General features: G+C 34.5%; 1 protein-coding gene across 2 annotated transcripts in view; it reads right to left on the bottom strand.

The window, feature by feature from the left end:
• Positions 1 to 834: 834 nt before the first annotated feature.
• The window catches only part of NAALAD2 (N-acetylated alpha-linked acidic dipeptidase 2), a 59,518-nt gene continuing 46,182 nt past the window's right edge, over positions 835 to 14,170 (bottom strand). For both annotated transcript variants that reach the window (XM_030883786.3, XM_030883787.3), the window contains exons 19-20: positions 12,316 to 12,433; positions 835 to 2,062 (exon numbers count right to left, since the gene is read on the bottom strand). In XM_030883786.3, coding sequence (XP_030739646.2) covers positions 1,982 to 2,062; positions 12,316 to 12,433 — 199 coding nt within the window. In that variant the 3' untranslated portion in view covers positions 835 to 1,981. The remainder of the gene's footprint in view (positions 2,063 to 12,315; positions 12,434 to 14,170) is intronic.

Here is a 14,170-nt window from a genome sequence, read left to right as displayed (position 1 = left end):
TCCCAAAGGAATTGTTCTGAGTTGGTAGGTATGAAATTTACAGATTTTATTAATGTTTTTGGTAAGATATAAAAGTTTGTGAGCATCTTCAATTATTATAGCCATCCCTTTGCTTAATTATTTCATTTCATTCAAGAAAACATTTTTAGCTACTTCGTATGTGCTGGGGATAATTACCAAACACACTGGCCTCTGCTTCCAAAGATTCCAGCAAGGAAAGCAAAAGGTCATCAAATAAAAACTATGCTGAAGATCAACCTGTAAAGAGTTGCTGTGAGAGCATGTTTGGTAGATTTTATACATGGATTTTTGGAGGGGTAGACACTAGAGTCCTGAAAAAAAAATGGGTAGGAGTTAACCAAATAGGAGGGAGGGATGGAGAAAGACAAGGATGTGAAAAGAACTGGAGTTGAGAGATGACAGTGGCCTCTTAAGAAAACTCTTGTTAGTCTGCTTAGCCCCAAAGCTTTCTAGCTTGCCCTCGCCCCTAAGCAAACACCTCAGCCTTGGTTTTAAGTTCCTCTAGATTCCAGTACGTCGTGGTAGTTCATACAGCCATCAGAAACTCTGCTGATATTCCCCTTAAAGTGCCTTAGTATAGGATGAATCTGACCTTTAGCCCATGCCTAGAATTGGCAAATGTCCCCAAGGAAGTAAACAGTTGTTGCTCTCAGCAGTATTTGGAGACTTTTAGTACATTTAGTTTTCATTGCTTCCACAATTTTTTGATATATCTAAAAATATTGTGCCTTTAATACATTTTTTTTTTTTAGTAGCTGGAACTGGAGTGATTGCCTGCCAGTACTTACTATATCATTCCTGGGAGTGTGGAAGTCCTTATTGAAAATATGTAAATAGAATGTAGCATGATCACATTGAGGAAGATCATTCTGGCTGAAGTTACTATGATTGTGATACAGCAGGGGAAAGGAAGTTGGGTGATTTGAAAGGAAGTTTTTACATCATTTAAGTGAAAGATATTGTTGGCGTGAATTCAGAATAATCACACTTGGGATTGAAAGAAGTGGATGAACACAGACTTACTAAAAAGAGAGGAAACAGAGCAAATGACTAAAGTTAAAAAGCAATGACAATAACAAAGACTAAAATCCATTACAGTGTGGTAGTTATTTCTCACGTTACTGTTTTACTAAACTCATTTCTGTACTTCAAAAGTCAGGATTGGAGGAGAATTATTTTCTTGTATCTCATCTCCATATATAAACTTGAAAGTTGGAAGGTCAATTGATAGTTTTGAAATTCTGAGCTAATATGAAAAATATTAAAATAGCCCATGTATGCATCTGTAAATAAGTGTTGTTTGTATCCTCAGAACAGAAAAACTAGTAAATTACAAAGATAGAAAAAGAGGTTTCTATTTTTGAACTTTATTGCATCCCAGAACTTTTTTTCTCTTCAAAGTTAAAACAGCCTTACTGTAGTTTTTATTATAAGAGGAATATATTCCAATGTAAGAAATTAAAGCAATACAGAAAAGTACAAAGATTAAAAGTCTACACCCCAGTGTAATAAGTACTGCTGATACTTGTGTGATATCTGTACATTCAGTTTTATCAACATATTTTTTTTCCAACTCAACAATAACTCACAGACAACTTACCAAAAATGAAAAATGTTTATCAGTTTATCAGCTTTATGACTATTATACCATAAGTTAAGCAGTTTCCCATTGATGAATATTTAGTTTACTTTTTTACTATGATAAAATGTTGCAGTATCTTTGTCACAAATATTGGCATTCTTTCCAATTTTCTCTAGAATAAATTTTTAGAATTTCTTAATGTATATGCCTATATTACATTTCATATGCTTTTTATTAGTTTACTTTTATATTACTCAATATAAGCAACATGTTTAGATTTTTTAAATGATCAAATTATTGCATTATAATAGAAATTTATGGCTTATTTAAATTGGATTTTAAAAGTCAGCAACAGGGAATTCTCTCACGGTCCAGTGGTTAGGACTCAGTGGTTTCACTGCCATGGCCTGGGTTCAACCTCTGGTCCTGGTCGAGGGAACTAAGATCCCCCAAGCTGTGCTGCAGAGCCAAAAAAAAAAAAAAAAGTAATAAAACATTTGTCACTAGCAAAATATTTCTTTGCTATTTCACAAGTATCCTTATGAGAAATAATCTCTTACTCAGGATGTGGACCAAGAAATAGGATATGCTTAGGGGAAAAAAGGTTTATTTTTTTTTTCTTTTTGGGGGGATGATTCTTTGAGCTGGGAGATGGATAAATGGGAGTTTATTGTATGTTCTCTATGTTTGTGTAAGTTTGATGCTTAATGAGACTTGAGGTGCTGTTCTGGGTGTACAGGACTCAATCTCTTCTAGAGTGTTTTTTTTGTTTGTTTTATTTTAGTATATCTGATATGTAATGTGTAAATTTAAAGTGTAAAATGTTAATTGGATACATTTATATATTGTAATATGATTGCCATTGTGGTGATAATTAGCACCTCTATCACCTTACCTAGTTATCCTTTTTTTGGTAGTTGGAATAAGTTCTCTTAACAAGCTTGATGACTGTAACACGATACTATTGTCTGTACTCCCTGTACTGTGCATTATATCTCTAGAGCTTTTTTACTACTTATTGTAAATTTGTACCCTAAACAACATTAGTCTTGTCCCCCACCCCTTAGCCCCTGCTAACCACCATCTTATTCTGTTTCTGCAAGTTTGACTTTTTAAAATTCCAAATATAAGCAGTATCATACAATACTTGTTTTCTGTCTGACTTAATCTCACTTAGCAAAATGTGCTGAGGCCATCCATGTTTTCACAAATGGCAGGATACCCTCCTTTCTTCGTGGCTGAATAATATTCCATTATATTATATTCCATTATATATATTCCATTATATATGTACCATATTCTCTTTATTCAGCCATTGACAGACGCTAAGTTTTTTTCCACATCTTGGCTATTATAATGCGGCAATGAATATTGGGGTACACATATTTTTTTGAGTTAGTGGTTTCATTTTGTTCTGAAAAATAACCCAGAAGTGGAATTACTGGATCATGTGGTAGCTCTATCTTTAATTTTTTGAGGAACCTCCACACCGTTTTCGATAGTGGCTGTGCTGTGCCAGTTTATGTTCCTACTGATAGTGTACCAAGGGTTCCCTTTTCTCCACGTTCTCATCACCGGCACTTCTTATCTCTTTTCTTTCTGATGATAACCATTTTAACAGGTATGAGATGATGACTCACTGTGGTTTTAACTTGCATTTCCCTGATGATTAGCGATATTGAGCATCTTTTCATGTACCTGTTGTCTTTGGAAAAATGTCTTTTAGGTCTTCTGCCCATTTTTTAATCAAATTATTTGCGTTTTTGTTTCTGACTTCTCTATATTTCGGATATTAACCCCTTACCATATATGTGATTTGCAAAAAGTTTCTCCCATTCTGTAGGTTGCCTTTTCATTTTGTTGTTTCTTTTGCTGTGCAAAAGCTTTTAAATTTGATATAGTCCCATTTGTTGATTTTTGCTTGTGTTTTTATATCCAAAGAAATCATTGCTACCACCAGTGTTGAGGAGTTTCTTCCCTATGTTTTCTTCTAAGAATTTTAAAGTATCAGGTCTTATGTTTAAATCTTTAATATATTTCAAGTTAATTTTTTTGAGTGGTGTAAGATAACGGTCCATTCTCATTGCTCTGCATGTGTTTATCCAGTTTTCCCAACACAATTTGTTGACGAGACTATTCCTTTCCCCATTGGGTGCCCTTTACTCCCTTATCCAATATTACTTGACCATATAAGCAGAGGTTTAATTCTAGGCCCTCTAATGTGCTCCACTGGTCTATGTGTCTATTTTTGTGCCAGTATAATACTTTTTTTAAAAATTGAAGTATGGTTCATGTACAATATGTTTCAGGAGTACGACATACTGATTCACAATTTTTAAAGGTTATATTCCATTTATAGTTATAAAATATTGGCTGTAGTCCCTGTGTTGGACAATATATCATTGTAGGTTATATCTTTTATACAGAGTAGTTTTTAGTTCTTAATCTCCTACCCCTATTTTGCCCCTTCCCCCTCCTCACTGGTAACTACTAGTTTGTTCTGTATACCTGTGTGACTGTTTCTTTTTAGTTATGTTCACTAGTTCATTTTATTTATTTGTTTTTTAATTGAAAGGAACATGCTTTAAATTCTATAGAACTTTACAGTTTTCAAAAGTTTCACACATGATTTCATATAATCCCATAAAAACCCTTTTTTTAAATCACCTGCCTCTGTATTGCTCCCCCTTCCCTCTCTGCACTGATAAACACTAGTTTATTTTCTGTATCTGTGAGTCTGTTTCTTTTTTTGTGATATTCATTAATTTGTTGTACTTTTAGTTTCCACATATAAGTGATATTATACAGTATTTGTCTTTCTCTGACTTATTTCACTTAGCATAATACCCTCCAAGACCATCCATGTTATTGCAGATGGCAAAATTTTCTTTTTATGGCTGAGTAGTATTCCATTGTGTGTGTGTGTGTGTGTGTGTGTGTGTGTGTGTGTATCACATCATCTTCATCCATTCATCTGTTGATGGACACTTAGGTTGCTTCCATATCTTGGCAGTGGTAAATAATGCTATGAATATTGAGGTGTGTGTATCTTTTCAAATTATGGTTTTCCCTGGATATATGCCCAAGAGTGGTATTCCTGGATCATATGATGGTTCTGTTTTTACTTTTTAAAGAACTCCCCCATACTTTCTCCAAAATGGTTGTACAAATTTACATTCCCTCAACAGTGTACAGAGTTCCCTTTTCTCCACATCTTCATGAACATTTGTTATTTGTATTCTTTTTGATGACAGAGATTCTGATAGGTCTGAGGTGATATCTTACTGTGGTTTTAATTTGCATTTCTCTGACAATTGATATTGAGCATCTTTTCATGTGCCTGTTGACCATCTGTATATCTGCTTTGGAAAAATGTCTATTCAGGTCTTCTGCCCAGTTTTTAATCAGGTTGTTTTTTTGATGTTGAGTTGTATGAGTTGTGTATATATTTTGGATCATATCATTTTCAAATATTTTCTCTTATTCACTAGGTTGCTTTTCATTTTCTTGATGGCTTCCTTTACTGTGCAAAAGCTTTTAAGTTTAATTAGGTCCCATCTGTTTACTTTTGCTTTTATTTCCTTTGCTTTAGGAGACAGATCCAAAATAATACTGCTATGATTTGTATCAGAGAGGATTCTGCCTATGTTTTCCCCTAGGAGTTTTATGATTTCCTGTCTTATATGTAGGCCTTTAATCCATTTTGAGTTTATCTTTATATGTGGTGTTAATGTTCTAATTTTATTATTTTACATGTAGCTGTCCAGTTTTCCCAGCACCACTTATTGAGACTGTCTTTTCTCCATTGTATATTCTTGCCTCCTTTGTCATAGATTAATTGACCGTAAGTACATGGGTTTATTTCTAGGCTTTCCATCCTGTTCCATTGATCGATGTATCTCTTTTTATGCCAGTACCATATTATTTTGATTACTGTAGCTTTGTAGTATAGTCTGAAGCCAGGGAGTGTGATTCCTCCAGCTCTGTTCTTTCACCAGATTATTTTGGCTTTTCAAGATCTTTTGTGTGTCCATAGAAACTTTAAAATTTTCTTTTCTAGTTCTGTGAAAAATGCCCATGGTATTTTGATAGGGATTACATTGAATCTGTCAGTTGCCTTCAGTATTATGGTCATTTTAACAATATGGATTCTTCCAGTCCATGAACATGGTATATCTTTCCATCTGTTTGTGTCATCTTCAATATTTTTCATCAGTGTCTTACAGTTTTCAAAGTATAGGTGTTTTGCCTCCCTAAGTAGATCTCTAGGTATTTTCTTTTTGATATGATAGTAAATGGGATTGTACCCTTAAATTCTTTTTCTGATCTTTTGTTGTTAGTGTATAGAAATGCAACAGATTTCTGTATATTAATTTTATATCCTTCAATTTTACTAAATTCATTGATGAGCTCTAGTCGTTTCCTGGTAGCATCTTTAGGATTTTCTACGTAGAGCATCATGTCATCTGCAAACAGTGACAGTTTTATTACTTCTTTTCCAGTTTGGATTCCTTTTATTTCTTTTCCTTCTCTGGCTGCTGTGGGGAGGACTTCCAAAACTCTGTTGAATAAAAGTGGTGAGAGTGGGCATCCTTGTCTTATTTCTGATCTTAGAGGAAATGCTTTCAGATTTTCATCATTAAGTATGATGTTACCTGTGGGCTTGTCTTATATGGCCTTTATTATGTTGAGGTTTGTTCCCTTTATGTCCATTTCTGGAGAGTTTTTATCTTAAATGGATGCTTAATTTTGTAAAGCTTTTTTTGCATCTGTTGATATAGTTTTTGCCCTTCAGTTTGTTAATGTACGTTACATTGATTGATTTGCAGATATTGAAAAATCCCTGCATCCCTGGGATAAATCCCACTTGATCATGGTGCATGATCCTTTTAATGTATTGTTGGATTTGGTTTGATTATATTTTGTTGAGGATTTTTGCATCTATGTTTATCAGTGATATTGGCCTGTAATTTTCTTTTATTGTGGTATCTTTTTTTGTTATCAGGATGATGCTGGCCTTGTAGAATGAGTTCACAAATGTTCCTCTGCAGTTTTTAGTATAGTTTGAGAAAAATAGGTGTTAACTCTTCTCTAAATGTTTGGTAGCATTCACCTGTGAAGCCTTCTGGTTTCGACTTTTGTTTTCTGATAGTTTTTATTACTGTTCCACTTTCATTGCTGGTAATTGGTCTGTTCATATTTTCTGTTTCTTCCTGGTTTAATCATGGAAGATCATACATTTCTAGGAATCTTCCATTTTCTTCTAGATTGTCCATTTTATGGGCGTATAGCTGTTCATTGTAGTCTCTTATGATTCTTTTGTATTTCCTTGGTGTCTCTTATAACTTTCATGTCTGATTTTGATTTGGCCCTCTCTTTACTTTCTTGATGAGTCTGGCTAAAGGTTTATCAGTTTTGCTTATCTTTTCTAAAAACCAACTCTTAGCTTCATTTATCTTTTCTATTTTTAGTTTCTATTTTACTTATTTCTATTCTGATATTTATGATTTATTTCCTTCTACTAACTTTGGGGTTTTGTTTTTCTTTTCCTACCTCCTTTAGGCATATGGTTATATTGTTTACTATAATACATTTTTAGTACTATAGCTTTGTAATATAGTTTGAAATCAGGAAGTATGATACCACCAGCTTGGTTCTTTTTCCTCAGAGTCGCTTTTGCTATTTGGGGTCTTTTGTGGGTCCATACAGATTTGAGGATTGTTTTCTACGGTGAAGAATGCCATTGGTGTTTTGATGAGAATTTTGTTGAATCTATAGATGGCTTTGGATAGTATGGACATTTTGACAATATTACTTATTCCGATCCATAAACACAGGCTGTCTTTCCATTTATTACTTTTGTTTTCAGTTTCTTTCAGCAATAATCTTTCACTTCCTTGGTTAAACTTATGCCTAAGTATTTTATTGTTTTTGATGCTATTGTGATTGGGATAGTTTTCTTTATTTCCTTTTCAAATGTTTCATTCTTAGCATATAGAAATGTAATTGATTTCTGTATATTGATTTTTGTATCCTGCAATTTTACTGAAATCATTAATTCCAACAGTTTTTGGTTTTTTTGTTTTTTTTTTTTTTGGTTGAGTCTTTGGGATCTTCTATATATGAAATTGTAGCATCTGCAAATATCAACACTTAGTTCTTCATTCTCTATTTGGATGCCTTTTGTTTGTCTTGCCCAATTGCTCTATATTGAGCAATTTAGTCCTTCAGTACTATATTTAATAAGAATTGTGAAAGTGGGCATCCTTGTCTTGTTCCTGATCTTAGAGGAATAGCTTTCAATTTTTATCCATTGAGTATCATGTTAACTGCAGGTTTGTTACATATGGCCTTTATTATGTTATGGTATGTTCCTCTATACCCAGTCTGCCTAGCGGTTTTTTTTTTTTTTTTTTTTGCGGTACGCGGGCCTCTCACTGTTGTGGCCTCTCCCATTGCGGAGCACAGGCTCCAGACGCGCAGGCTCAGCGGCCATGGCTCATGGGCCCAGCCGCTCCGCGGAATGTGGGATCTTCCCAGACCAGGGCACGAACCCATGTCCCCTGCATCGGCAGGCGGACTCTCAACCACTGCGCCACCAGGGAAGCCCGTGCCTAGCGTTTTTTAATCATGAAAGGATGTTGTATTTTACCAAACGCTTTTCTGCATCAACTGAGATGATCACGTAATTTTTATCTTTCATTAATATATTACATTTATTGATTTACATGTTGAACCATCTTTGCATCAAAGGGATAAATCCCATTTGGTCATGATGTATAACCCTTTTTGTATGTTCTTAAATTCAGTTTGCTAAGATTTTATTGAAAAATTTACACCTACATTCATCAGGGATATTAGCCTATTGTTAAAGTGTCCTTATCTGGCTTCAGAATCAGGGTAATGCTGGCCTCGTAAAATGACTTTGGAAGTATTTCTTCCTCAGGTTTTTGCAAGAGTTTGAGAAGGACTGTTGTTAATTCTCTTTTGAATGTTTGGTAGAATTTGCCAATGAAGCCATCTGGTCCTGAGGTTTTCTGTGTTGTGTGGTTTTTGATTACTGATTCAATTTCTTTGCTTATTAATGGTCTGTTCAGAATTTCTGTTTGTCCTGATTCAGTCTTGGTAGTTTGTGTTTATAGAAGTTTATGCATTTCTTCTAGGTTATCTCGTTGGCATATAATTGTTCATAATAGTCTCATATGTCTTCTGTATTTCTGTAGTATTTGTATCTCTGTAGTGTCTTCTTTTTCATTTCTAATTTTGAGTCTTCTCTCTTTTTTTCTTAGTCTGGTTAAAGGTTTGTCAATTTTATTTATCTTTTGAAGAGCCAGCTTTAATTTTGTTAATTCTGTTTTTTTCCTCCCTGGTCTCTATTCATGTATTTCCACTTTGATCCTCCTGCTTTCTCTTTCTAGTTCCTTGAGGTGTAAAAGTTAGAGGGATTTTTTTTTTGAGATGTTTCTAAATTTCTCAATATATGAATTTATTGCTATAAACTTTCCTCTCGGAACTGCTTTTCCTTCATCCCATAAGATTTGATAGTTTGTATTTCCATTTTCATTTGTTTTGAGATAATTTTTTAATTTCCTTTTTGTTCCCCTCTGACTGTTTAGGAGTGTCTTGTTTACTTTCCACATATTTGTAGATTTTCCAGCTTTCCTCTGATTGTTGATTTCTAGTTTCGTAGATTGTTATCTGAAAAGATAGTTGGTGTGATTTCAGTATTCTTATTTGTTGAGATGTGTTTTCATTTCTTCTCGTATCATGATTTATACTAGATAATGTTCTGTGTGCACTTGAGAAGTATGTGTATTCTGCTACTTTTGGATATGTCTGTTAAGGTCATTTGTTATACAGTATGGTTAAATTCTAGCATTTCTTATTGATTCGATGTCTGGATGATCAGTGGTCATTGCTGGCAGTGGGATATTGAAAGCCTCTACTATTATTGCATTATTGTCTATCTCTCCCTTTTGATCTATTAGAATTTGCTTAATATATTTCAGTGTGCCAATGTTGGGTGTATATATATATTTATGATTGTTGTATCTTCTGGATATATTGACCTTTTTATCATTATATAATGACCTTTTGTCTCATCATTTTTGGCATTAAGTCTGTTTTGTCTGGCTATACCTGCTTTCTTTTGGTTTCCAGTTGCACGGAATATCCTCATCCACTCACATCTTCACCCTGAGCTTATGTGTATCTCTAGAGCTGAAATTATATAGTTAGGTCTCTTTAATCCATCCAGCCACTCTGTGCCTTTGATTAGTGAACTGAATTTATTTCTATTTAGAGTGATTACTGATATGTAAGGACTTACTACTGCCAGCTTATTGTTTGTCTTCTGGTTGTTTTGTATCTCCTTTCTTTGCTTTTCCCTCTGTTTCTGTCTACCTTTGTAAAGTGGTGATTTTCCACGGTGATTTGCTCAGTCTCCCTTTTTTTCATGTTTCATGACTACTCTAGATTTTTGCTATGTGGTTACCAAGCATAAACATCTTAGACATAAAATAATCCTACAGGAAAAAGACTAAAACAGTAGTTCAAACACGTTCTGTGTGTTGAACATGTGGTAGTACATATTCTCTATCTAATATCCTGAGTTTATTACAGTGCATACCACATAATCATTGTTCTGTTCAAATGGTGAATTGTTGATTAAAGATGATAAAAACAAAATAACTTACCGATTAAAGTAAACAATAAGTTGAAAAGGTTACTATTTTTCTCTAAACCCATATTTCTAACCATACATGCTTTTTTAGCAATAAATATCTTTCTTCTGGAAAGCTGCCGGTAGGAAAAACATAAAAAAGATTTATAAATTTTTGTATTTTGTCCCCTTTAGAAATGATACAATAGAGTTAGATGGAACCTTAACAATCCTTACTCTTGAAGAAACTGATGCCCAAAATTATGTAGTGATTTACTCAGTTGGGACAGTAGAAAACCCAATATTGTCTCTACAAGACAATGCTTTAAGTCAAAAGTTAAAATACAGTTACTCCTCTATCCTAAAATAAAGTCTTATGTTAAGGTAATATAGTATGGTAGAAAATTAAATTCATAGATTGGTTAAAACAAACTTGTCACAGAAGTCTAATTTAATATGCTTTATAAATTTATTTATGCTTCATGAGTAGTGTCTTTTATTGCCCTTTAAAGCTGCTTCTTGTAGTTAGTGTGCCTGCCTATGAGGGCTCATTTAATTTTGATTCTCAACTCTTTTTGGCAAAGTAATTAAACGACCAAGCTTTCTGAAGCTTTCATCTCAGATTACCCACAATTCTGAATCATTAGGCTCTGCATGAAAGTTTGCACATGCTGATATACTTCTGTTCAATAGGAGTCAGAGTGTGAAGATTTGTGGCAACTACAGTAGACCTGTGAACAACACAGCTTTCAGCTGCATAGGTCCATTTATCCGCAGATTTTTTTCCACGAAATACGTACTACAGCACTACATGATCCATGGTTGGCTGAATCCATGCATGCAGAAACAAGGATATGGAGAGGCCAAGTGTCAAGTTACACATGGATTTTCAACTGCACAGAGGGTCAGCATCCCTGACCCCCATGTTATTCAAGGGTCAACTGTTTTCACCTATCAGATATATATTATTCAGTAGAGTTGAAGTTATCAAAAGTATAGCTGTTACTCACTTTTCCTTACCATTTGTACTCCATGATGGTTTCGCAAGAGAAGGTGTGCTATTCCAGTCTCCTTGCCAGACATTTTTTTTCTTGGTAATCAAATTTATTTATAAGGTATCATTGTTACACATTTTAAGTTTACTGTTTGATGAAGTTTGACAACTGTATATTCCTGTGTAACCATCATCCAGATCATGATACAGAAGACTCCCATCATCCCAGAAACTTTGCTCTTTGTAGCACATTTCCTCCCTGCCTGCCCCTTACTTGACCCAAGCAATCACTGATGTAATTCCTAATACCATAGATTAGTTTTGCTTCTTCATATAAATTGAATCTCATACTAGGCATTCTTTTGTGTCTGGCTTCTTTCCCTCAACAATGTCTGCCAATAATATTACATGTATTGGCAGTTATGTTGTTTTTATTGCTGAGTAGTATTCCATTGTGAATATACCACAATGTATCCATTCATTTATTGATGGGCATTGGCATTATTTGCACATTAAGCTGCGATGAACATGCAACAGTCTTTTGGTGATCATGTTTTTGCTTTTCCTTAGTAAATACCTAGAAGTAGAATTTTAGAGCTATAATATAAGTATATATTTAACTTTATAAGAAGGTGCCAGACTGTTTTCCGAAGTGGTTGTACTGTTTCACTTTCTGGCCACCAATGCCTGCAGAGTTCAAGTTCCTTGCCATATTTTATTTTAGGGAACTTTCACTTACTTTATCTCTTTCTCCATATGACTAGAGGTTTTTTTGGTTTGTTTTATTGGATTAGCACTTTGATGATGAAGTTATGAATTTTCAAAGGGTCAAAAATCTCTTTGCAGATGAACAAGGTGGAAGTCTAAAGTCAAAACATGACATGAAAAGCAAGATTTTAGCATGCTCTGGCTTCATGTGTTATCAGAAAGAAAGACGGATTTTATCCTCAGACTTTTAATGGCAGCTAGTTGGCTGAGACCTTACTATAACAACTCTTTCAGAGTCCCTGCTGCTGCTTGAATTGTAAAGGCTGCAATTGAAATGTGTTTCTTTACTTCTTTCCAGGCTGAACGAGGATCTGCTTTATTTTCAATATCAAATATAGAATCAAAGATGCCAGGAAATGATTCGCCAGCATATTTGTTGTGGCTGCTTGGAGCAAAGATGATGTGCCTAGTAGAAAAAAACAAAGAGGACAGGTTGAACTGAAGCGTATACATATATTACATTTTATATGCTTTTTCTTTATTCATTCTGCTTTGTTAGACCGTATCTTACTAAGTATTCTGTGTCTCCTCCTGGCATTTACTTTTGTTACTCCAAAATAAAAACATATATAATTGGTTTGAGATACTTAGTTAATGGTATAATTTTAAGCAAAGAAAGGAGTTGATAAGACGCATCTCGTGAATCATATGTTGCCATCCCATGCAGTTGGAAGTAAGTAGATTCTTTCCTGTAAGTTATGGGCATTAGTTGTCTAACTGCCTAGACATCCACAAACTGACATCCATGAAGCATGGATAATTTATGGATATGTTTAATAAGAGATTAAAAAAATACCGCTGTATTGCCTTTTTTAGAGATTCAACAAGAATGACAGTTGTTCCCAGTACTCTTCAGACATTAAAAAGCAATAATTAAAGAAACTTGTATTACAAAAATATCACAAGTGGCAAGGATAATAAAGCCCATTCCACAAAGGTAAAATGGCTATATATGGGTTGCCCACAAAGACACACTTTTTTGATCTAGAAGGAAAGTTTGCAGTTGATTTCCTACTTCACCTCATAAGTAGCTCAAGAGATCAAGTTACTTCTCTCCCCAGTGTGTGGAATTCTGCCTTCCACAAATGTACATATTTTATTAAACCCTCTTATCAGGAATTAGGCCCAATAGTCAAATCCTGTAGCTGCTTCAAGCTGTAAATCTACTGTAGGACACAATATGGAACTCTATGTAAAGACACTATATTAACGATCAAAGAGAAATTTATAATGTAATCATTTAGATTTCCCAACGTACATCAGGATTTATTGCTCTTGGCTTTTAAATTTTAGTATGGCCTCAAATGGATCTTTCTTATTAAAAGAGGTATATGTGCTAAACTGTTTATAAACATTAATATTCTGACATATATAAGCTGAGATTAGAGAGAGATACAGGTCATAGGTATTCCTTACTATACATGCCGTCTTCTGGAGAATTGTAAAGGGAGAGTATAGTACAGTATTATTGATATAGCAATCAAGTAAACCTGGTGAAATTGTAAATGGGGTGTTTTCCTAATTTCTTTGTGATCATTAGTGTGTAGAAATGCCATAGGTCCCTGTATATTGCTTATGTGTCCTACAGCTTTACTGAATTCATTTATTCTAATAGTTTTTTTGTGGAATCATTAGGTTTTTCTACAAACAGTACCATGTCATCTGCAATAGTGACAGTTTTACTTCTTCCTGGTTTGGTTGTCTTTGATTTACTTGTCCTAATTGCTGTGGCTAGGACTTCCAGTACTATGTTGAATAAAAGTGGTGAGAGTAGGCATACTTGTCATGTTTTGGGTTTTTCACCATTGAGCATGATGGCAGCTCTGGGTCTGTCATATATGGCCTATGTTATGTTGAGATACACTGCCTCTGTATCCAGTTTGTTGAGACTTTTTTTTTTAATTCGCTCTGCGGCATGTGGGATCTTAGTTCCCTGACCAGGGATCGAACCCATGCTCCCTGCAGTAGGAGCACGGAGTCTTAACCACGGGACCACCAGGGAAGTCCCGTTGAAACTTATTATAAGTGGATATTGAATTTCGCCAAATGTTTTTTCTCTATTGAGATGATTATATGGTTTTTATTCACTTTGGTTGGGAATTTTCTCCTTTCAGCACTTTGAATACATCATGCCACTCCCTTC

The sequence above is a fragment of the Globicephala melas genome, chromosome 8, assembly GCF_963455315.2.
Source record: "Globicephala melas chromosome 8, mGloMel1.2, whole genome shotgun sequence".
Lineage (NCBI taxonomy): Eukaryota > Metazoa > Chordata > Mammalia > Artiodactyla > Delphinidae > Globicephala > Globicephala melas.
Note: the sequence above shows the minus strand (reverse complement) of the source record. Positions and strands in the feature narration are given on the sequence as shown.